Source organism: Larus michahellis, chromosome 3 (assembly GCF_964199755.1).
Source record: "Larus michahellis chromosome 3, bLarMic1.1, whole genome shotgun sequence".
Lineage (NCBI taxonomy): Eukaryota > Metazoa > Chordata > Aves > Charadriiformes > Laridae > Larus > Larus michahellis.
In genome coordinates this window covers 71,498,831-71,524,776 of record NC_133898.1, presented here as the reverse complement: position 1 = coordinate 71,524,776, position 25,946 = coordinate 71,498,831, and the positions used below count along the sequence as shown (strand labels likewise).

The 25,946-nt window shown below is 40.0% G+C and overlaps 1 protein-coding gene across 2 annotated transcripts in view; it reads right to left on the bottom strand.

Moving 5' to 3' along the window:
- Positions 1–25,246, bottom strand: part of ARHGAP18 (Rho GTPase activating protein 18) — a 104,062-nt gene extending 78,816 nt beyond the window's left edge. The window contains exon 1 of one of the 2 annotated variants that reach the window (XM_074580751.1): positions 25,007–25,246. Coding sequence is in view for 1 of the 2 variants with exons in the window: in XM_074580746.1 (XP_074436847.1) it covers positions 25,007–25,050 (44 nt within the window). In the remaining variant the exon portion in view is untranslated. The remainder of the gene's footprint in view (positions 1–25,006) is intronic. The other variant, XM_074580746.1, reaches the window with a different exon arrangement.
- Between the last annotated feature and the right edge of the window lie 700 nt (positions 25,247–25,946).

The following is a 25,946-nucleotide window of genomic DNA, read 5'->3' as shown; positions in this document are numbered from 1 at the left end:
CGCTGCTTTACAGGGTTTGAATACGCATATGTTCAACAAATGCTTTTGACTCTTCATTGCGGAGTGATTTTTTTTCCTTTTTACAGTTTTCCCAAATAATGAAAAAATCACACTGATTTTCATATTTTGTATACATATATGTTTATACATTTTATATAGGTGATGGGTGATTTTTCACATTCGTGTCCCTGGTGATGTGTCGATTATCAGCAGGTAAAAATGCAATTCACTGAGAAGCAGTGGCTTGAGGAAATATTAACAGGTCAGCTTAAAAGTTTGAATCCACAGGCTGACTTCAATGGCAGTAGATGGATTTATTCCTGCTGAGGTCCAGAGATCCCTCTGGAAACAAAACCAGAGCGTTTAGACAACCAATGCGGTGCTGCAATGAAATTACAACCCTACTCCAGGACTTTTAAAATATATTTTTAATGCAGGAGAGTTTCATCCTTTCCCTAGCATTACCTACTGTAAAATTTGTTCAGATGGGTTTTAAACTGAGCAGAAGATGTCTCATCAGCTAACTCACTCAATTCACATTCAAATAAACTGGCAGCACTTCCATTGTCCAAATTGTGTTTCCAGGGTTTCAGCCAGCAGCCAGAAAAGACATGAAATTGAAAGTGGTTTGTATATTGCAAGATGAAATCTAACCCATATTAAGCTTCACACTTCATATATTGCTGCACTCCACTACATAAAGAACCACATATGTGAATAGTGTTCTGCAGCTGCTAATAAGCAGTGCTAGGAATAATATAAAAAAAAGAATATTACAGGTTACATACTTGGCGTATGATTTCTGCTACTTAACTCTTGATGTCTACACCCATGCAAGTGATTTTACACTCCACTTGTTCGTTAAAGAAATGCACTTTTAGAGGGTAAAATCCTCTGCCCTATGTTAGACCTCCACTTCAGGATACAAAGATGAAGCACGCTTTAAAACTGTTTATTTATTTCCACTGACTAGACAGGTTAACTACATGATTAGGTCACATGCAGACATCCACATCTGTCAGATGAGCTCCACCTTTAATGCTTTTATGTTGCCCTTCAAAATACGGAAGACGCAATGTTCGGTTACAAAGTGCACCATATGGCATATACAGTGTGGAGTGGTCAGTACTGTGAAATGTGCAGCACTGGTATGTAGGAGGTGTTTCAGATCAGCTTACAGATCCCTGAATATCAGAGGTGGGGATGAAGACACATACGTGGACGCAAAAAGCAGATTTAGCTGGTTACATGTTTACTAGCCAGCACATTGTGAACACTTATGGTCTGATCCTGCAAGCTAATGTCTATCCTATATTTAAATTTTCATGGGATTTTTTAGGGAAAAAATGTCTAATACTATCAGAAGGCAGCTCGAAACATGGGGGAATTTAGCAAGCAAGACACACTTGGCGCAGAAGTAACTACAAAGACATGGCCACAGCTAAGAGAACTGACACCCTCTCGGCTTTCTGAAAGTTTTCACCTTCTCCCTCACTGCCCTCCACATACGTATTTAAATGCCGGATTTGTTTCCCATAGCAAAAAGAAAAGCAGAAAAGAAGAAAAGGGAGGGACACTTCTTACGTTCCTCCCTCTTCTTGTAAGTTGCTCTGTAATGTATCTGGTGCACTCTGGTGGCTGCTTCGGTAATTCTTAATCTGATGACTTTGCAAAACATGAAATAGTAATTACTGATGCTGTTTTTGAGATTATCCATACGAAGACTAATGAGCGCATGAATTTATTCCAGTTTATCCAGTTTGATTTTTCTTGAATGTACCCCCTGGAGAAATTCAGATCTCACCCATGGCAGCCCATCTGCTTACCTTACATAAATCACGGAGAGGGCTGAGTGGCTGAGGTTCTCATCTCATCTGCTTTATATTTTAGCTTATGGTCAGACAGCTGCTGAATTTTACCCAGAGGTATATCACTTTCAGTAGGGGTAATTTATCCATGTTTATTTGTAGTGTGACCTTGCACAAACCCTCATAACAATTCTTGCTTCCCTTTCCCTGTCCATATAACAGGGCTAATAATATCTGGCTGTTTATGAGGAGTATTCACCATACGTTCAACTACATTGAAAGCTACAATGCTTCCTGTTACATCACTATGTTTACTTTCTTTTGGTGCATTATTTAATAGGGATAAAATGGCATGGATTTCTGTATTCACAAACACAGAGAACAGATGATAAATCCAGTACACTTTGCAGTAACTCCATGTGAGGTATAGGACTTTTGGGGAAAACTTAATATCACAACTGATGTTTCATGCCACTTTTGGGAAGTCAGCATCAATATTGGGGACTAAGGGATTTTCACTGGACGCTCTTTCCCTTGAGCTAGTTTTGATACAATTTTAGTTTTATAAACTATCACTTCACGTATGCCACTAATTATGAAGACACTGTATTTTCAGAATATAATGGGCTTGGTCCTTCTTAATTCTCCTGAAGTGTCACCCAGATGTGGTGCGAACTGAATGCATTCACTGCAGAGGTAGATATATTCTACTACTGTATGAAAATGAAAGAGAGATTAAAAAGAACAGTCTGGAGCATGGTATCTCATGTTCCTGTGCAATCCTGTCTTACATTTATACAAGGCAGCTGTATAACCGTTCAAAAGCGTTTTTCTGGGTTAAACATGCTACATGCTTTTGGTTCTGTTTCAGCAAGACCTTCTGTCCCCCTGACCATCCTTGTTGCCTCTTTTTGCATCTGTTCCAGTTTGAATTGATCTTTCTTGAGCATGAGGGTCCTGAACTCTATAGAGCAACTGGGATCATGAACAATATCACAAATACTTTAGTGACTACATCACAAACACTGTATTGTGGAAAACACTAGCTTTTCTCATGGCTGTGTCACATTGGTGCTTATAGTTCTTCCATGACTGACTTGAACATAAGCGGGTATGACACACTTTGAGCAGATTTGCTGACTAGTTTGCACATCGAAACACACACGGGAAGCTCATTCCGAAATTTCTTATGAGGGATAAGTACAGAGTGGTAGGAGGCATTCCCTTTGTTGCTGTGAGGGTGCTGTCATATGAATGCCAGAAGTCCTGGTTTTGTCTCTCCTCTTGGACATTGCAACCGATGCCAAACCCACTGGGGAGGCAGCAGAAGAGAACATTGCTATAACTCACAACTCCACCTTTCTTCTCCTTTAAGCCAGGAGGTAGACCCTTATATCCAGCATTTGGGGTGTAACTCAGGGGATGAACTAACCAGCTGAAGTTTCATCAAGTGAGATGGAGATGGTGCCAGCAAGTGCGGAGAACATATTTGAAAACAAACTTAGGACTTGCTGCTTTAAAAGGCAGGCTGTATCCATCACTGAGGTTTATGGTCTGGGTCGACTACCCCCACCCTGCTTTAGATCAGGTTTGAGTAGAGGCTGGGATAGTTTTTTCACTCTACATCTGCTAGGAAGTTGAAACTATGCCTTCTCCCACACATGTTCACTAAGTCAATCTGCATGTTGGCTGGGAGCTCATCTCTTCATTCCACTTCTAATTTTGCTGTTGTCTGCAGATTAGATCACAACTGAATGTGCAGCACAGAAACACCTGGTGAAGTGGAACATACAGCAGCCACAAAGGAGAGGAGTTTCTTCTCAGCTTAGTCAGTCAGAAAAGCTCATCAAAATTGTGACAAAATCCTAAACTGAGCAAGCCAGAGCTATCCAGAAATGTCACTACGAGCTGAGAAGAAATGACTCAGAACAAAGCAAGGAACAATTGCATGAGTCATGGGCTGTAAGAAAGAAAACCACTTCTCTGTAAAGGCTTTGAAACTGAACATTACCCAGTAAAACTTCAAGTTAACACAAAGCAAAAGATTCTTAGTTCTTTCTTATTGACAAAGCTACTCATTTTGCATCATTCTCTTTTATCCCAAACAAATTTTAAGAAATCGTTTCCTTCTCTTACATTTTACACAATGCAATCCAATTCAGCCACCCTTAGTATGGAATATTTCAAGCTGTCAATATTATTTTTGCTACTTGGAATTGAAACAATCTTCTGATTTCAATATGAATTTAAAAAATGGTTCATATAAACTCAGAACTGCATTTTCCAGAAATTCAATTAAAATCCAAAAGAAGGGCACCATACTTTAACCACATGTGAAATCCTGACTACAGTTTTAGAAAGATCGTATTAATGGGACGTCTCTTAAAACTGTGTCTGTAAGTATCAGAGACAAATCAGGAAGGAGAAATAGAAGTCCCCACATTCTTGCTTGCCTTGCCTTTTTCATCAGCTTACCAGGCTCGTTTCTGTTATACTTGCAGTCTGTAAAAAATCATCAATTAACACAACCAAAATTTTTTCTACATCTTTTGCATAAAATAGCTTTGACAGCAATGCTTAGCACTTGTAATTTTGAATTAAATTTTAATGTAATATTTGGGATTGGAAGCTATTTTCTAATAGCATTACTGTAACAAGGACAGGCCAAATTTTGAAGAAAGAAATTCACAAACATAAACTGTAGGAAAAAAAAACATTTATTTGTTCCTGAAAGTACTTCTGATGCTTTTTATTTGCTCTTCATAACTATTCAAAAGTAACTCTCCTTTAACTTTCATGACTAACAACTACAAGGATAATTAACGTGAATACTTGTGCAAAAATTTGTACAAAAAATGAATATATGAGTGTTTATTTGGTTCTTTGTGATTGAAAGCAGCCAGTGAGAAAGCTGAAAAAATACCAGCACTATTATAGCTGTACTATAGTACCATGTACCTAGCAATAACCATAAAGTTCATGAGTATTTCTAGACTGATGCATAGCCACACACACTAGTCACAAATAATTTTAAAGAAAGCATCAAATTTGTAGCCTCTGAGGCCTCAGTGCTCTAAGGGTACCTTTGTGACAGTTGCAAATGACTAAATTTAATAAATCACTGTTGCAGCTAATTTGCTCATCTCTGTCTGCAGAGAAATTGTGACAGACAGGTTTGAAAAGCAAAGTTCAGCAAGAGCTGCAGAAATACAAGGCAAGAATATACTATCAAGTGCTGTGTATTTTGGAAGCAGTCGCTGGTGTTACAGGCTAAACTTGAAAGTTTGCCTACATCAGGATATCATCTGTGTAGTTTCTGCAAGAAAAACATAACATTTGCAGTTCATTTGGAAGATATTCACACAAAAAAATGGTATTTATGTTATAGCAGTCAGATTGACTTTGATTTAATATAGTATCTTACTATTTAATAACTCACACTATGTACAATACTGCTCACCATATGTCCAGCCAAAAAAATAGAAAAGAAAGAGAAGCTGAAGTATCTTTTAAATAACCACGCATACGGGGAAAAGCAATGTAAATGTATACATATACATAACATAGAAATATTATGAGGGCACCTGTGATCAAGTATCCTGAAATTTCAACCTGTGAAATGCAAAGGTAGCTTCACTGGGAGGAACTCCTACGCTCACGAACAAAATCAGAACGAGAATGCTCGGCACAAACCAGGCTGGGGAAGCGGAGCGGTTTGCCGAGGAGGCTGGATGCACACCCGTACCAGCAAGAGGGAAGAGCACCCAGGGAATGGCTCCAAGCCATATGGCTGCCACAGGGAAGAGGGGCTCCGAGTGAGCAGTCATGATGTGCGGCTGCGTTGAGGTTTGATCTGTGACGAGGAGCTGTCTGCAGCCCTTGGCTACTGCTCTCTCAGATCAGGGAAGGAAGGTTACATCTTGGCACTTGAAAATCAACAGAAATGGTGCTACTGCCTTACATCAGTGAAGGCATGCATTGTCCTCAGGGACAGAAAGCAGTTCCCAGTATTGGGGAACACCATTCCTTATGCATTTTTATGTATTTTCACTAAATAAAATCAAATTGCCAGAAGGCACTATATTCTGGTTACTAATATTTCTATCTCAGAATTTACGTGAGTCCATCCATTTCTTATCATGGGACAAATAATCTAAAATATGAAGGAATCATCAGCTTCTCTCTTCTATCCATCTTTCACCACAGAAGAAAGTACTGTATTACTTTACATACTGTGAACTTGTGTGCATGAGAGACGGACAGAGGCAAAGAACTGAGGACCACATTTTGCATCAATTAAAGGTAGTATTTTTGAAAGGGCGCATCTTGTCCAGCCACAGTATCATCTCTTTATCAGTAGTTTTGCATTTTAGCAATCCCTGTATAGTAAGCAGGCTGCAAAAACTCTTTTGTTTTTACCTCTTTTTCCAAACTAAATTTTTACCACCTTTAAAATGGGAATATAAGAAGTAAGCACTTTCAGTAATTTAAGGTATTTCACAAATTCTCACTGAAGAGACTCTTCTTGTATGTGAGTGTGCATGACAATGAAATCGGGTAGAAAATACTACAAAGAAGATACTTTTGATACCATCGGCTCTGCTGCTCTTGAGGGTATTTGGCACCTATTTAATTTAACTTCATTTTGGAATATGTCACAGAAGTACACGTGAGGATAATCACCTGTAAGAGCCTTCACCTCGTTGCCACCTGCTGGCTGATGTACAAAAGCTTCAACTACACAGAAGTACCTCTGTAATCATACGGAAATTATAATCTTTGTGTTACCACGTATAATCTAGATTTAAGAGGACAAGATGCAAAACGAAGGACAAATCAGAGGCATGGCAAAACCAGCACACAGGCCACAAACAAGCAAGCAAGCCTCAAATATTGTCCAAATGTTTTTTTCTCCCTTATTGCCTGTATATTGAGACATATAATGTCTCACACTTTTTTCCAAATTTTTGGATTGCCTAATTGACATTACCATAGATTGACTTAGGTTCCATTCTTAGTAGGGGCAGATATGATAAATATCAATACATAGATAAAAGGAAAATTCATAAATTATATGGTAAATGGCCTCAGTGTAGGACAAGAAATTATCACATTTCCATAGCTGAGATCATCAGTGCTTGTGAAGAAGGTAGCCTTACTTCATCAAAGGCTGAAAAGGCTTTGGAAATGGGGTTACAAACGACAGGACAGTAAAATAGAGCAGCTTTTCAACAGCCAGAGCACGTGAAGCAAAATGTTGACCCCACCGGAGTCAGAGACTGAGCCTCCATTGATTTTCCTGGGAATAAGCTTTCAGCCCCGAGTTCTCGTCCTGTGAGCTCAGCATCAGCTGTGATGCTCGGGCTCCTTTATGCTCATCTCTGAGGGGATGCCGGAGAGCTGGGCTCCATGGTGGCTCCTACCAGGACATCAGTCCTCTTGCTCTGCTGCCAGCCTGGTGCAGCTGGACCTGGATGGTCCCCCAGCCAGCTTGTGCTTCCAAATTCTCTTCTGAGGAATGAATAAATTCATGAGGTGAATTGTTTGCTCTCTGTTTAGGTTTTGGGTTTATAAAACATTTGTAATATTTAAATTGCTTTTTCCTTGTGTTTTTATTTTTCATTGGGGATAATTATAGGATGACCAAATATTTTCTGATTCTGCTTTTTGTTTGCGTTTTTTGTTTAGATCACCATTTGATCTTATAGGGGGAGACCTTACAGTAGCCTTCCAGTACCTAAAGGAGGCCTACAGGAAAGATGGGAAGTGACTCATTATAAGGGAATGTAGTGATAGAATGAGGGGTAACGGTTTTAAACTGAAAGAGGGGAAATTTAGGTTAGATATTAGGAAGAAATTATTTACTGTGAGGGTGGTAAGACACTGGAACAGGTTGCCCAGAGAAGCTGTGGAGTCCTCATCCCTGGAAGTGTTCAAGGCCAGGCTGGATGGGGCTTGGTGCAGCCCCGTCTAGTGGGAGGTGTCCCTGCCCAGGGCAGGGGAATTGGAACTAGATGACCTTTAAGGTCCCTTCCAACATAAACCATTCTTTGATTCTATGATTCTATGATTTATTTCAACATCATTCTTTGTACTACACAGGTCTTTTATGAAACAGCAATATGGTCAAAAACTTATACCACCTTTACATTGGGGTAAAAAAAAAAAGTAGGTGGGAGAAGGGAACATCAATGTGAAACTCTGCAAGGATTCACAGACTATTCTTCCTCCCAATGCTTCCACTGAAATGACGGGATTACCAGGTGCCAGCTCCCTCTCCCCTTCACACTCAGGAAGACATGTACAGGTCAGGCAGGGCACTTATCAACATTATCCAGTATCTAGTGCACTTCCCGAAAGAACTAGAAGAATTACGGAAAGGGAGTTTCTCATTAAGGCCTTCTACACTTCAATTTTACCAGTTGGACTCTTCCAGAATGGGTAAAGAAAAAAGACGACCATAGCATAGATAAATTTTATCAATATAAGCATAATTGTAACATTTAATAACTGTTCAGGTGTTTCGGTGGCTGCAGCGATATAAAGTGCTTTTCTACTGCAGCTGCTGTAGGGCTTTTACTAGTATAGCTATTGTTTATTAAAAAAATCACATTTCTCATTGACATAGGCCAGTTTTTAAGAGTGCAAAAACCCACAAAACACTCACAAAATTGAGAAAAATTAATCTTCAGCCACTGAACCTTCAGATACTTCAGGTATTAGTTTTAATTTTACCAAAGAATCAGCACAAAGCCACATGTCTGTATGCTGTTTCTGGGGCACCTGGTCACGAATAAACAGTGAAAGGGAACTGCCAAAATCATTCTTTTTTTATTTTCTTAGCCTGTTACTTTCTTCCCTTCAGTTGCTTTGGGGCATCACTAAAAATTAAGACAAAATTTCTATAAAAGATTATTGTTGTTATAATAAAAGCAGATGCTCATAAGAGCAGAGTTAAGCTGAAGATTTTTCTTTTTCCCAGCCCCAGTTTGAGAGTTATCTATTTGTGGAAACATCAGGTTCTACAACATTATCTATGCAAAGTGCATTTCATTACAGTAATAACAGGAAGATATTTTCACAAGGAATCAGCACAATGTATAATGTGTGCTGTAATGTTATGCAGAAATATATATTACAATATATAACCATAATAGTTTTAAACGTCTTAAGTGCTGCCTAAAGTACTTGTTACATGGGCAAAACTGGAATGTTGTTTTTCCCCATGAAGCAAGTACATTGTTTTTTAGCTGCCAACAAGCTGTGAAATGGTAATAACTTTAGGATGTTGCCACATCCCGCCACCATGAATGCCAGCCTCCAAGGGCTTCAAGTATCCTGCTTCAGTCAGTGGAATTCCCTACTTTTAACTATTCTATTCAGAATATTGTAGCTATTTTAGTCAACCTAATCTCTCGTTCTTTTGACTGCAGATAAGTATTTTAAAGAAAAGCGAGGCTAATATTTTAAAATGAAGCTTAATCACAGTTGCTTTGCAAGGACCCGAATTTCAAAGCATGAGGACCCAGTATGTGTATTATAATTTGTATTATTCACATTTATGGATAGAAAATGCAAAAGTGTTGGAATACATGATTATGTACCATTCTTAAATTATAGGCATAAAGCAAACCACAGAAAAATACTGGGAATATACTTACAAATCTACCAATGGCACTTTCTGTATTATACTTAGTGTATGTCAGGAAGTCTTTTAAGCCATAAAAGTACATGGCAAACTCTTTTGGTGTAACATACTCTTACTGAAGTAAACAATATGCATTAATAACAAATATTGGCCTAAATTGTACAGTCAGATCAGGTTTTCTCTTAAGAGGATGATTGCCCCCAACATCCAAACAAAATGCAATGGAAGCTGCTTTTATGTTTAAACAATATTCAGATTTAAACTATATTAAATACCATTTCTAATTTAGGGCTTAGTTGGGTATACCTTGCTCATACAAGTAATCCTAGTGATTTTACTGCCAGCTACTATAATTATAGGATCAATTAAAAAAAAAACAAACAACAACACCATGAAAAAAACCCCAAAAGAGGGCAGAGAAGGTGGCCTGCAGGTGAGCACTGGGACCTAAATTAGTAAGCTACAAACCTCAAAGGGAAGAAAAAGAAGACTCACATCAATGGATCATTCAGTGTCTCTTCCAGCACCATAACTAAGGGGAATTAAGTATAACTACAATGAAAAAACTGATTCAAAACAAACAGAAAGTGGTGGTATTTCACATAGTGTGTCATTATGCAGTGGAATGGCTTGCCACAGGATTTGGGGAAGCTAAAAGCTTACACAGCTTCTCCGCAAGACCGGATGTGTTCGCGGAAAGAAATCCATGGACTATTACTAAATACATAGAAAGACCATCTGGCTCAGGAGTTGCCTGGCAGCATACGGCTACAAGCTGGTGAAAGCACTGGGAATGTTGGCCTTGCTTTAAAACTCTTGTATGGGTGTCTTTTAAACATGAGGAGGATACCAGATAGATGGACTTCTGGTTCAATCCAGTAGAGTTACTTTTATGTTCAAATAGGCCATAATTTAAAATAATTCTGTTTCCTTGCAACAATTGAAGCAGTGCAAATGCGTATGAATGACAAAAAAATACAAATTATGATTCAGTATACAAGACAGTAGCAAAAAACTTTTATTATATTTCATTATTTTAAAAAATAACTTTTTTAAAAAGTAACAGATCCTGTTAACTTTATGATTTAATTTCTTGAATTTTCTGAGGATACAATTTTCTGGTTAGATTTAAAAGCATCACCATTCGAGGAAATATGGATCACATTTAACATGCCGTGGTCACAAATAACTCTCAGGAACTCAGTCCTAAACCTGCATCTTGTGATGCACACGTTGGCCTCATCCCACTTTGCAGAAACGAAATAATTCTTCAATTCTAACCCCTGTAGCTGAAATATGTTAAACACAGAATAACACTGACAGTGTACTTATCTGCAGAACACAGGCCCCTTTCTAAATTGTAAGCCAAGTTTTTAGCTCATAGTGGATGTTCAGTGTTATCTTAATTCAGTGAATTATGTATTAGCAAAATAAACATGTATTTAAATTTTAATGGTGCATTTTAGTCAGGTGAAACTGTTGTATTTATGCCCTGATTGGAAATGTAAACATCAAAACTGTCAACTGACAAACAGAAAGACATCCTCTGCATCACTCCAAATTTCTGAGCGATATTTAGAGTTAACAACTGTTAAATACATTTTGCTATAGCAAAAAGTACAAATACTAAGAATACCTCTGGACTGAAGACTTTCTAAAAAAAGGTCTGTTCTCACTATAAAATGTCAGCATATATTATCAACTCTTATGTCCTTTGAAAAATTACATGCAGGTGCATACCCAGAGCTCATAATCCAGCTCATACTGATGCAAACACAGACTCTCACAGTGATCACTTGGTTTTGGTGTTATGTTTGAGGCAGTAGGGCTGAAACCTAAGAATGCATTTTAAATAAGCCATATTTACTTCAGACTAAAACAAGGTAGATAGAGCAAATAAAAAAACCCACCTTGAGAATACTCACAGGAACTCACCCATTTAAAGATGGTATTAAACACAGTTTACACAACAGCCCGTTAATATAAGCAGAGCATTCCATATTTTGTTTCCTTCCATTTCATCCCTAAACATTTGTTCACTATTCATACATTCTTCAGTGCAATAAAAATACCTGCAAAATTTAATTCTATCTAGTAGGGCTTGCAATATTTTTATTTTCCCCCAACTATTTGTATTTGCATGCAAAGTCTCATTATTGGAAGCAGCTAACACAAGAGAGCACTGCAGAATCCAGTGATTTGCTAAGCTAATAATCTTCACATGAATCTTAGCTAATGAGAGAGTATTTTCAAAGATCCTGTGAATCACAAATTAGTGGTTGCACAAACTCCAGAGCGCAATTCTAAAAGCAAATGAGAAGTTCAGTCTCTGTGCGGCCAGTCCATGTTGTGTTCCAGCCTGTGAAACTATCATCCTCAAACATGAAGTAAGGAATTTTGTTTCTTTTAGCATGTATCTGCTAGGAAGAGCAGCCAGCAGAGTAGGACCATTTTTCCTTTCTGTCCTGCTATTAGGAATATTTTGTGGTTTGCAAAACAGACAGCAGTTTTGTTTCACTTCCCTCCACAGTTACTGAGCTGGTGTAGGTGGATTTTGGGAGCCCATGACCATGAGCCCATTTTCCCTAGCAGAAGGTGAGAGTTCTGCTGCTGAAAGTTCAAGAGCTGGCTTTGAGTATTTCTGCTGTCAATAATCAGGATTGTTTATAATAATTCTCCAGATCAGGGCATAACAATTCCCAAACTGACACTCACATAATCCTTTCCCCTCTTCCCGTGTATTAGAAACAGTGGTATCCTTAGCGTGATCTACAGCACACACACACAGTGCTGGGTAACAGTGGGTGCAAAACAGGTGCCTTCTATAGGCATCATTGTTCTTGTAAATATGGATGTCCCTATTTTCATTTCAAAGGACTTCACCTGAAATTATAATAAAGTATTTCAAGGGATCCTTCAGTTCCGAGTTCTCACTCTTGAAAGGTACAGAATTACTTGCCTGACTTTCAATGTGACCCTTTTTTTTGCTCCCCTTTATCCATGTCTTCATTTCATTGTGTTCCCAAGCTAAACTCAGAAAAAGGGACAGATCTTCAGACTGAATTCTCCCACTTTGCAACCAACAGTGGTCTCTCTTCTATGCATCACCAAATCAAAAGCAGTTGTTTTTTTTTTAAAAAATACAAATGTTCGGGCTTCTGCCTTCAAGGAACAGCAAACCTTTATTTTATTTCCAATACCAAATGTAGTCAAACCAGCACTTAGGATGGGATCATGATCCAACAGTGTCCAAATCAGATTCTCATAGATGAGTTTCGGAATCCCAAGCTTCACCTAAGTACCCCAACAATTTGAAGCTCAGGGAATACTTGAAGCAAATGTAATTTCATGTCCTGAAAGTAGCAGCTAGCAGGAAATACAGAGATGTCAGCCAGATGTCACTGTCCAATTCCAAGGCAGGATCTTCCAGCTCCAGTAGCTTCAAAAGACTCAGAACTTCACGCTTGGCTTTATGCCAAGAGTGGCAATTACAAAGTGTCACGACATGCAAAGCTTACTCATTTTCTTATGTGCCCCAAATGCCTGGGTTTTTTTCCTCATGACAAGTTTTGGATCCTGCTGTTCCACACGGCACGCTCCTAACTACAGGTCTAAAAATAAAGTGTTGGTGCAGAACAATGTTGGTTGGAATTGGAATTGGAATGACTGAGCTTGTAATAGTGAAACCAACAATGTACCACATTTTTTTTTCCATTAGATTTAGGAGGAAACAGCTGTTGTCAGATGGCAGCATGATGCCAACAGTCGAACAGGAAGCATTACAGCATTCAAGTCATCTTAATCTGAGTGCATAAGCATTAATAGAGGCTTTTCTTCCATCACAAATGAGTAATGTAGCTAACCTCTGCCACTGGCCTGAACTTCTGACTTACCTAAGAAAATTATATGCTGTTGTTAGCAGTGTAATAGATGAAGTAATGTTTCCTTTAGCAAAAATGTCATGAAGGATTTATAAATCTGATGTAAACTGTTAAATGGATAGCAACACGAAGCCCGAAACATTAAAATGGTATCTCTGCATTAGTCCTAAATACGCCTTGAAAGAAAACATAACACCCCGTACTACACTTCAATCTAGGATATACAGGTCATCATGCTTTCCTCTTTATCAAACTGAAATGGACCGTATACTCTGCTGAGTGAGAGAGTTCACAGGAGATCGCTAAGAACACAGAGTGCAGAGGGAGTCTGCCTATACCAGGGAGTTTGTTGCATGCAAACCGCTCCTGGTCAGGAGCAGAAATGCAGTCCTGAAAGATGGAGAAGACGCTTCAAACTGACATTTACTCAAACACTTCTGTTCTGCCCTCATTTCATGTCTGTCTTATCCCGTAACACTGAAGGTCTTTGGCGATCCCATTTGTAGCAAGTGTGCGACACGTGCATGCATTGATAATTCTTATTTTTAAAATAATGTTAAAAACTTCTACTTACCTCATATCACTACTACATTTAACAAAGGTATATTTTAATGTACTTGCATTATTATCATCTATATTTTGATGAGTTTTACTGTTATTATTACTATTATGATAGCATTCATTTTAAAATTCTTTCAATTTTGTTACTGACCATACTGGGTATATCACTTAACAGAAAGCTGAGTGCCACCATGACACTGTGGGGAACAAAAGATAAGGACAAAATTGCTGCTGCAGGTAGCTCAAAGGATTATCACACAGACCAATCCTTAAATTTTATTAGAAATTGATCCCTTAACTGAATTAACTATCTGCAGCAGGTTTTTATCCAAATTAAGTTTCCTTCTCAAGTTTGCCTAGAGGCAGATGGTAGTCTTTAAAGATTATTGGAGATACAAACCATTCTATCTCATATATACAATTACAAATCAATACTGGGTCTCTAATTCATAGGGAACATGTGCTTTTCTCTGGTGATGGAATCTTTTGTCTCATTATGCCCGAGTCTAATTGCATTTACTGTTCTAATAGCAAAATGTAGCATTTATCTAAGATGTTAATCTGTTGCTAGCACTGGCCACTAAATGTGGGACCATATGCTTCTCCACTGTGATGAGCAGAGAAGACCAAAATTGTTTTAACAGAATTAAAATTTCCTACAGGAAAAATACATGGGAGACTGTTTCTCCTCTCGCACCCACCCTTTGCTGTAGTGATCCCACACCAGTAACACGCAGGGGCGAAGGTCCCACAGCTCACCTCTCTGGCAAAGATTCGATTTAATCACCTGAGTCAGACCAAAAGTGGTTCTAAAGGACGCTTCCCTGCTAGTTGTCAGATGTTATCACAACTGTAATTGTCTTCTGCACATGCACGATCACCTGCAGATCTGAGCAACCCAGACTGCAATGGATGCCTCCACCCAGAGGAGTCAATGGCCCTTCTGGGGGTGAGAGGCTCGAACAGAGTCTTTTCTTCACAAAGGAAAGGGTAAGACTTGTGAGATACAAAATAACGCATATTACTTTCTCTTTAGACAGTCAATTTCTTATTCACAGCAATAGAAAGATTCACAGAAAGTTCACAGAAACACTAAAGACTGCTGGACTTCTATTATTCCTTAACTGGTGTTAAATGTATATCACACAACAGCATGCAGAATAAAAGTTGATCCACCAGGTCAAGACAAAGAGGACATACAATATACTACTGTAACAGCGTTAATTTGGTTTATAATTCTTATTTAAAGGTGGTCTAGCCTTCTTTCCACTGAATACTATTTGTATCTCCAATCTTTGTTCACTTTTGTATCCACACAAAAGTATGATAGAAGTATTATTAAAGGGTAAAGCACTACACGCTTCTGATGGTCAAGTGTCACCTTTTCTTGTCTTCACCTGAATGAGCACAAACTTCCAGCAAGGATCCCAATTTTCAACTGAAGCTATTCCATTTCCAGTGAGTGATCACCGCAGACATTTTAACGAGTTCAATGTGACGCTTTTGCAAAGCGTGAACTAAACCACTAGTTCACTTTCCTGCATGCTGTCCCTTACTACAAATTTTAGCTGGGTCTAATGAACCTACTTCACACAACTTGCCATAGGTACTTGAGGCTTTTTTCATGTTAGGTCCATCATAATAAAATATACATAGGAGTTTCATAGTTTTATTTCAAACAACAAGAATACCAAGAACGTCCTATAAATTCATTAGTAAACGCTGCTTTTTCTGAAAACCAAGGACTATAAAACTGCTCCTCCTACTGATTTTATCTGGCAAAATATTTGGCAGGAATCAGAGTTCTGATTCCACAGTTCCTCTGTCAGTTGTACCATTTAATGAAATTATTGTTTTCTGCTTGATTTAATAGTGAGTACAGACTGTTGAGGTTTTTTTAAAACTTCATTATTTGACTCTCATACACATAGCTGAACGTTGATTTGTAGCATTCATAATTCCTGTGCCAAAAAACATTGTTCTAGTAATTTGAGTTCCTTCACAGAAGTTGTCGTTTTTCCACAAATACTTCTTTTGCCACGTTCATTCAGTTATGTGGTATTTTTAGCAATTAGCATTTGTTTAAAGTTGAATATAAAAACCATGTCTTAGCATCACAGTAAAATCTATCTGACCTTTCAACTTCAGACATAAAGGAACAATATTTTTATTTAAATTACCCTTGCTTACATGACAAAATGATTCTTTTATTGAAGTGTCTGAGGTTTTTTGGATTCCTGCCTTTACAAATTAAGTATCTGATGCAGCACCATCCACAGTTCTTGGATTCTGCATTTCCGTATCCATCTCCTACACCAAGTTCCTCCGCACAGCTGCAATGCAAACTGCATACAGACTATGTGGCGGATACGTCCCTGGCTTCTTTCATGTTTACTTGCAGATTCTGATACTCAGATTCAATCACATATAAGCCATCTCCAGAAATCTGGATTTTGGAGAAAAATTAAAGAATTAGATAGCATTATAGAACGGACTACAGGAGTTGGTTTGCACTTGCGAAGAGGAGGGACTGTCCTCTCATTTCTGTTAGAAGCAACTTCAGTTCTGCAGAAAAGGGAGGAAAGAGAGGGCACGTGTAAGCAAAGGTAAGCAGGTCTGGGTCTCATTACTTTGTTCAAATCCATAAGCATTTTTGCCTTGGGAATTATGGCAATGTCAGTACATGCTTCTGCCCAGGGCGTGAGGAGATCTGCCACTTCACCACCTACAAACATTCCAACGTTGGAAGCAGTATTAAACAAACCAGAAGCAAACAAAAGGAAAAAAAAAATCTTTCTCCTGGCTAGACTGGCCGTAAGGAAGAAACAAACAGAATTTTTAACTCAATAAATAATATTTGCCTTGACTTCAAGCTTATTTTTGGGAAGACGTGAAGTATGAAGGCTTCTGTCCTTAAAACTGCTAAATGTACTGAATGTCTATGACTACTTCATTTTGGCTGCACATCTTTGCGTTGAGCTTGCCTCCAAATGTCGTTCTTGCCACTTGTTTTTTCTCGTATTCTGTGTTTCAGCCTGGGTGGACTTTTTTAATTAGTATGCGTTTCTTTTCTCTCTCTACTTGTTACTATGCTCACTGGGAAGAATATCTTTTACAACTGCAATTATATACCCTTTTTTTTAGAAAGTCACCAACTTCTTGCCATAACATTGCTTGACTTACATATCAGTAATTCCACAAAATGACTCAGTCTCTAATTACTCCATCTGATAATTATTCAAACTCCCACAGCTCAGGGGACATATAGTGGCTAAGAGCTGTTCTGGGTTGCTGGCTTCTAGTAAGTAAAATGTGCTTGGCTGTACTATTTTCTTGAGTGGATTTTCTAGTAATTTTCACTGTACTTCATGCTCCTGCTTTAAATCTCTGATCTCTCAAAGCTTACTTTATGCAGCAGTGTTTCTCATTTTGAGCTTTGTACTGTAGAGAGGAAAATTCTTAAAGTGATGCAATCCTTCCCTCCAAGGGAAAGGCAATGGCCACACAGGCTTCTTTTTATGGCCAGAGATTATAACGGTGATTTTGAAAGTACAAAGGAGGAATGAGTCTGATAAAAATTTATACTTATTACATGATAGGAATCAAGTATCCAATAATTCCATTGACCACTGGTGCAGCAAAAAATAAATGGGAATATTAGGTTTTTCAATTATTCATTGCAGTTGGTTTTGCTGATGAGAGGATCTGGCTGAGAGCATACACCAGGAAGGACTGGAGGAAATAAGCCTCTGAGCAGGAAGAGTGAGGGAATTAGGATGTATGTGTGTGCTGCAGAGTTATTACTGTTGTATTCCCTAACACAATGAGGGAAATGATTATTCGGCTATTGCAGCTATCTCCTTTCCTATGTTGGAAAAGCCACCACATGGACCACCCAGCCACGGCTGTGTCTGGCTTGACAGGTAGGATCAGAAAGAGAGGACGCAGTCTGAGAAATGTCTGCCAGCCAGCCTTCTCCTTGGTGGCAAGGGTCACTCCCCACCTCCAAATGCTACAAGTGCCTCTTCCTTTTTATTGCACCTGGTAAGCCTGGGGAAAAGCCGAAATGGTGAGTGTCCCATCTCATGTTTCCTGGTCTGTGACAATCCTCCCGCCTTTGTGTGGTTTCCATGAGGTATCACATGGAGCAGAACAGTGAGAAATGAAATGCTAACACAACATCGGTGATGGTCTTCTTTAGTCAAAGAGCTAGTCAAATTTAATCGAATGAAAACTGCTGGATGGCCACTCTTAATTCACTTTGAGAACTTTTTTTTCATTTAGCATAGATTGGTCAGAAAGTGGTTTAAGCTGTTTCAAAGCAGCAATGAACAAATACCCCCTTTTCAAGACAAGTGTGCTGATGGAAGAGGGTGATATCTTTGCAGAGCTGATACAGAATTATTCAGGAATCCTTTTCAGACAAAATTAGCTGAATTAACTATTTTAAATAGTCTGTCTTTACTAACAGCATTTCGCAGAGTGCATGCCTTTTTTTCGTCCTGTCACTTTTAAACAAAAATAAGAGTTCGGGCTTACACATAGATGATCCCCAAGTTTAAAACCTTGAGTTCTTTGTTCTACACCCTCACCGTGAGCTTCTCAGATGTTCAGTAACCTCCGAAGAAAAAGAGTTGGCAGCTCCATATAGATAACTGACAAGTATGCAACATCTTTGGTTGAAAAACTGGATTTATCTAAACATGGCATAAAGTATGAGTAAAAAACCTAAAAGAAAAGAAGGCCGGGGGGGCGAGAGGAGACGGAGGATGGGGGACAACACGGTATGACGCATGACAAGAAAGCTCTGTTCTTGGTTCTATTTTACCTCAAACCAGGACACTTAGAGGTCAAAAAGTGTAGGGATAAAATGAGAATTTCCAAAAGTCAAGCTGAGTCCTGACAGTTGACAGGTCCTGGGACCTAGCAATATAAATTAAAATAAACACATACTAGTCTTTGACAGGATAGAGAAAAGAAATAAATGAGATTGCAGTGAAGTTGCTACACAATAAGAATGGAGTTGAGATCAAAGATAATGCTGGCATGGCCACCCTAAAACGTTGACTCAATCTTCTGTAAGGACAATGAGAAGAAAAGTTTTTAAAGTTTGGTAAAATTAAGCTAGACAGGATAACCTCCTGCCCCAAATACTGAAACAATTCACCCATGAATTCAGTAGTAAGTAATTTAAAAAATCTATCGACTCAAGTGATGCCACATTAACAGAGAATGTCAACATAACAAATACAAACCAGAAAAACAGAAAAAACTGGCAACTTCACACCTGTTACTGTGAGCTTGATAGTTTTCAAGTCTTTTTAAGAACTTCAAAGGAAAGGATGTTTTGAGACACAGAGGTAAATGGAAACCCGAATCATGATTTTTCCAAGGTAAATACAGATTTTGGTTATAAAATAACTTGTTGTATTAAAGATGGGGAAGCTGCAGCAGATCTAACCTATATGGCCTTCAGTATTGCATTTGACACTGTAACATACAAGGAGCATAACTACATACACAGTTACACAAACAGGAGATGGGGAACAGTGCAAGTTTGTAAACTGGGGAAAGACTTCGCTGAAAAGTGACAGCAATACATCACATCAAAAAGTGATTTGATATATTGGGAGAAAGGGAGTCTTCTTGTTAAAATTTCTCAAGGTTCACTCTTACTAATTATTTAACATTTTCATTCATAACTTTGGCACAGAAAGAAAAATTTGAAATTTACTGCTAGTATGAAATAAGGGATACCAATTTAGAGAAAGTCCAGGATATTATATAGGAAAAATGGATGAATGACAGGACTGTAAAAAAAAAAAAAAAAAAAAAAGAGAGACACAAGTGCATGCATTTAATAGGCTTAATAACTAGATTTTATGCTATAAGCCAGGGGACTCATCAGTTTGAAATGACAGATATTAATTGGTCAGAAGGCAACCAATGAGACACAGTGCAGAACAGCAATAAAAAAGGCCTATGCAGTCCTACATGTATCTAGCTATATCAGGCTAGATAGCAAAGTTTTAATATCATCACAGACATTGATCAGACATTACTTAAAATTATGGCATCACTTCTGATCACTCATATTCAAAAAAGACATATTCAAACATGAACAACCACATTGGAAAACGCAGAATCTACTCAGCATGAGCAAGTAAGAAGCAACAATAAAACTGCTGTTTCCAAGTACTCATAAACATAGATATCCTGGGTGGGAAAATCCATTTAAGTTAATCGACAATGTCGATACAAAAGAAATACATAGAAACTTTCCACTGGCAACGGTAGGTTGAAAATTACAAATCCATTTCTAACTATGAAGAGGAGCAAGGTTCCAGCACACCCATCAAGAAGCACAAACAATATAATCTTTAAAAAAACTCAGTATGTTTACAAACTGGATTAAAGATGGTAGCTTTTTTATAAGCCGCAAGGTAGCACTCAGTGAGCTAGGAAGTTCTTCCCAACCTAGCATCCTCCTGTGCTATGTTCCTACACTAGAGTGGAAGAAGCAATAGAAAGTAGCTACATTAAATATAAAAAAAATCATCTTATGTTAAAGTCACATTCAGCTTCTAAAAGAAAATGAACTCGAGAACTTCAGAAGTCAACAACGTCACTTCAGGTCTATGTGTCTCAATATGTTAATTGTTTTAATCTATAAATTTACAAATGAAACAAAATTATGTACAAGTATACTTTTGTCTTTGAAGGGGGAGGAGAGGTTGGTAAGAATCAAAGACCAGGCAGTGGTCCATGCAGACCATTTGTATGCTGGTGCAAGAGCACAGGGCGCCATAAAATAACACCTGTGCTGTATAACCTCACCTGCAGCACTCAGCAGAACCCTGTATCATTTATTTATCTATCGGAGATGGCCAGACTGGTACCAAACTGCCAGAAGAGTGGAGGCAAGGACATCCAGTTAGACTCAAGAAGCATGGTAGTTCTCTAGAGAGCTCTCTCTAAGAGACATGAAACTTCTGAAAAAGGAGTTTCAGCAGTGAACACTTTGTCCAAGTAGGTAGCCAGGGATGCTGAACCAAGAGGTACAGACTGTGTTTTTGTAACAGCAATGTCAGCAGCTTCAACATCTGCTGGACCTCTAAGCGGGAGGAAGTCATGCTCCTCTCTCTGCTTCCTCATCCTCTCTCCTCTCTGCTCCTTCCTCAAGCTAACCATGCACAGCCACATGCTGAGGTGTTGTAGTAGCAGTACAGTGTTTTGTCCAAACTTTTGGTCTCAGGCTCCTTTGAGTAAAATGTGTCAGGCCAGCTAGAAACATTCCCCAGGTAGGATTCAGTCCATTGGCCACATCTTGAACCATGCAGACCCAGATCATGGATTTTTAAGAAGCAGATCCTTAAGTCCATGCTCATACCAAAGCCTGCACAACCTCAGTGAGACCTCTTGTTGAGTGTAAAGATGTTGGAATCAGACAGATGACGGAAGATGTGACTGACAATATTAGCTGAAGTTTTTTCTTTGCTGGACAACCTTTCAAAGACATAACAATTTCACATATAAAAGCAGGGATCTCACAACCACTCTGAAACAGTCTTAGTTGCTGCTTCAATTAACAATCATGTTGCATTTCATGTGACCACTTTCAGAGGCAGGTTATAAAAATAGATAATTAATTCATAACAAAAACTTCCAAAAAAGCACTTCAGGCCTGGGACTGCTCTTTTCCACCTGTGTAACTTAATCCTTTTCATTTCCTAAAATGAGGAACTACCACAGCCATGCTTCAGTTCAAATTTCTGCAACACAATTTAGTGTGGAAATCTCCTTGGTAGCATCGAGTCTTCACACGCCTTGTGAATGTCTTACATTCATAAGTCTACGTCTTTGTCTTCAGTTTGCTTGTGTTGCCTGGTGGCGTCCCTGGGAGCTGCTCTATCTGCCGCTGTCTCCTTTGTCAGTTGTTCTCAAGAATCACTGCTCATCTCATTTTTTGTATACTGCTCTGCTTTCACTTGGTGCACCACCTTTATTTATGTAGAGATAATTATACAGAATATATTGATAGGAAAACATCTCACCTTGCTGAGAACATAATTTAGTATTCTTACAATTATTTCTTGACTGATCCACTCCTATTCAGTGAGCCTGCTTTTGTCTGACTGAAACTACTCAGAAGTTTATGACCAAGCTGAATAGGATTTACATGGGTACAGAACTATCCTCTATAAGGGCTAATTAGTCGAGGTAAGTGAAGAGACCAAGTATTGCTACATGATTTCTTCTAACAAGTATGAGTACTGTATTTACTTCTGATTTTCAGAAAGGGCATCTTTTAGAACAGTTGCATAGTGCCCAAGGTTGTAATTTCTTCCTGTAACTTCAGGATCCTATGTTTCGCAAGGTGTCAAATTCAAAGGTAAGACAGACTCCTATGATGTCCACATTCCTGCTAACTGTGCAAGTCTTACAGTGATTTGAATTAATTACCCATTTCTCAGTAAGTACTGAATTAAGGGGATAATTATGATTCTCTAAGGATCTGATTATAGCAATTGTTTGGGCTGCCTGGTGTACTATTTTATTGGCATAGTCTAATCCTGCCACAAACTGTAGTCTTATAAACTCATTAAGTACAGTCTTTCACGTTCAAACATCTTTTTCTTATGACATATTAGCATAATATTTGTTCACTTAACTGTGGCAGAACCTTAAAATCCAATTCATGGACCAGGCCTCGCTGGTTAAGAATTTACATGGAATATGAAGACAACAGTTGACCCTTAGCATTTCTGTGTATGCTGCGTTCAGGGCACAAAAAGGGAAAATGCTGATGATGAGCACTTTTCCCAGACTATTTTTCAGTTTCCTGGCTGCTAATTGGTTTTTAACTATTTCCATCCTCACGTATAGGAAAAACATTATTCCATGGCTAGCCAGAAACCTACTAAAATGGTTTAATCAGAGCTCATAAATTATAGTATTTCAAGAATATGTCAGACAATTTCATATTTATGCACTCTCTTTTCTACTTTACTGTTTTCTGGGTTCATTGCTATATTGCTGGTCACTTGCTAATAAATGCAAAGAATAAGCACACTGTAATGCCTGATAGTAGCTGTTCATGTTTGACTGGCATGGATTCAAAAATCCACCACCTATCTGTCACGATTTTGTGATGTGGATGGACAAAAGCATTATGTGATTTTGCTAAAAATCAAGCTGCACTTTAAGCCTGTAGACTCACTAAAGATAAATGAGTCCCCTTCCCTGATCTGTTCTGCGTGCAAATATGCTCTGTCTCGCTGATGTGTACTGGTTTCAGGGAACGCTTCTTGCCCACTTATGTCTTGTCAGACAATGCTACTATTTACCACTCCAGCAATACTCAGTGAAGTATCTATCCTCTTATTTAGCTTTGACAAACAGAAACTTATCTTAGCTCATGTTCATTCAGGACGATAACATTCAGTTTCTTCACCTGTTGCATTTACTGCATGTCCCTTTGCAGCCACATCTCCAATAGCTCTACTTCTCCTATAAAAGCAAATTTCTGGACTTTTTTTAACATCTTCCCTAATTTTATTGACTTCTTTCACTCAGTACTAAAATAATCAAATTCTGCCTCTGGCCAGGTCAGTGTCCATGCACTTGTTAAATTTTGAGAGAAGCTCATCACACTTTCTGGATACCTTGATGCTCATCCAGCATGAGAAGAGCTTTCTTTAAGTTTTGTAAACTTGTTAGACTCTTTGCATCCTTTCTCATGACACCTACAAAAGACTTGACAGTGATCAGGCTGCTGCTGATTTAAGAACATAGCGTTATTGCTTTACTGCATTCTCTCATCTGTCTGCATTATTCACTGTTTCCTATTTCCCTTTATATTATAAAGTTTTTGAGGCTGAGATTTTTTTAACTTTTTTTTTGCCTGATGCTTATAAAGCAAATAGAGCCATGAGGCTCTGGTTCAAAACCAGCAGTAATATGCTGCTAAACAAATAACCACTGTTCAGAGGAGGACAAGAGAAGCCAGGCAGGCGTAAGGAATTTGCAGGGATTTTTCCTTCTTGACTTCCTTCTCTATTTGCCCAGCAAAGGAACGGCAGCATAAAGCCACACAAATTTATAAAATCAGAGCTGTGATTGTGGTTAGGCTTGCAGAATAGGTTAAAGAGTTTTAACAGTTAAAATAACCTATTGGAAAAAACAGGTGACATTACATGCTTCTCTCACGTAATTCATGCCAAAGTATTACTATTTAATAATTGTTTAAAAAATATCTAGAGATGGCAGATAGCCTAGGAATCAAGTCTTAAATCATACCAATAAAAAGTGACAGTACAATCGATTGCCTTTTTATCCCACTCATTCCTATGGCTAACTTGGAAAAATTCAGCTAATGAAACTGGTTCCCAGAGTTGGCACGCCTTATGTGAAAATGCTACACAAAAATATCAGCACTTTCACAAGTTAAATTTCTGGCTCAATGTATGCTCCCTCTCGATGCATTTTCTTTATGTTTTTGATCAAGTCTTTCAATGCATATACAGGAGAAAATTGTGACTCAACAAAATATACGTGGAACACCACCAGGACTGCCTTTTTTTTTTTTTTGCTTTCTCTCCATTCAATGCAATAATATTTGTATTTAGCTGCTAAATTTTAATGAGAATAGATGATATTGGGGAAAATGGCATAGTAACACATCCCGCCAGAAGTCGTACAAAAACAGAAGAAACAGGCAATTTGTCTAATTCGTGCTATCACAATTATGCCACACGAGTACTGCAGGGACATCAACTTTTCAGACTGCGAAATAATACCCGATATTTTCCACGGAGCTCCCTCCGGTCCCGCCTGCGCTGCCGCACCCGCCTCAGCCGCCGCCTGGGGACGCCGCGGGGAGGGCGGCGGCGGCCGGCGGCGTCGGGCACCGACTGCGGGGGCGCACACGCTCCCACCCGCCCCGCCAGCCCTCGGGCTGCCGTTCGTTTCCCTCCCTCCTTCCCGAACGACCGCTCCCGGCCATTTCCCGGGTGTCCCGGCGGTTTCCCGGGTGTCCCGGTGGGACGGGCCCGGGTGTGGCGAACGGCGGGAGAAGCGGGGCGGTGGCCGCGCTCGCCCGCCCTTACCTCAGGTGCAGGTAGTGCACCAGCTTCGTCACCACCGTCACCATCTTCCCGGGTCACCTTCCCCGCGGCCAGGAGGGACACACGACGAGGGGGGCGAGGCTTCCCCGGAGGGCTCCTCCCTTAGCGGCTTGTTTTCCCCGCTGCTTCACCCTCCTCGGTCCCTTCGGGGCGGCTTCGCCTCTCGGCCGCTCACCTGCCCGCCCCGACCGCCGCCGCGGGGACACCGCCGCCCAGAGGCCCACCCGGGCAGAGGGCGGGGCCGGCGCCCTCCCGCGGGGCCGCCCGACCTGGGCCCCCACACACACACCCCCGTCCTGGTGGCGTCGGGGTGGAGGGGCGGCCCTCGCCCGCCCGCCCATTTCCCTCCGCTCCGCTCAGCGATGGCCACCGTGACACGGCGGGCACCGAACCTCGCAGGGGCATGGCGGGGGCTGGGGTCGGGTCCGGCGGCCTCCTCTGAGGGGCCCGGCTTTGGCGGGGGTGCCCTGGGGCGGCCTTCCTGCCACGACCGCGGCTCGGGACGAGGCGGGGAGGGCGGCGGGGTACCGGCTTTCTTTTGAGGTGGACCCACCTCTGCCCTCAGGGCTGGGCCAGGGATGCCAAGCTCCCCGGCCCGGAGGGGGTGGTGGGGAGGACCGACAGCCAGCACGGTGGGGAGTGTTAGGGGTTGGGGTGGGTGGATGGATGGGCCAGGGGGCCTGGGCACCCCACGCTGCGTGGGGGAGCGGAGGCTGGGAGGTTTGAGGGTGGGAGCATCCCAGAGGTGTGAGGAAGATGGTCCCGTTGCTGTGTATAGAATCACAGAATTGCCTAGGTTGGAAGGGACCTTTCAGATCATCTAGTCCAACCATCAAACTAACACTGACAAAAACCATCCCTATCTCTAAGCACAGCGGAGGCCAGCACCGGTGCCTGCGGGCTCTTGACAGTTGCTCGATGG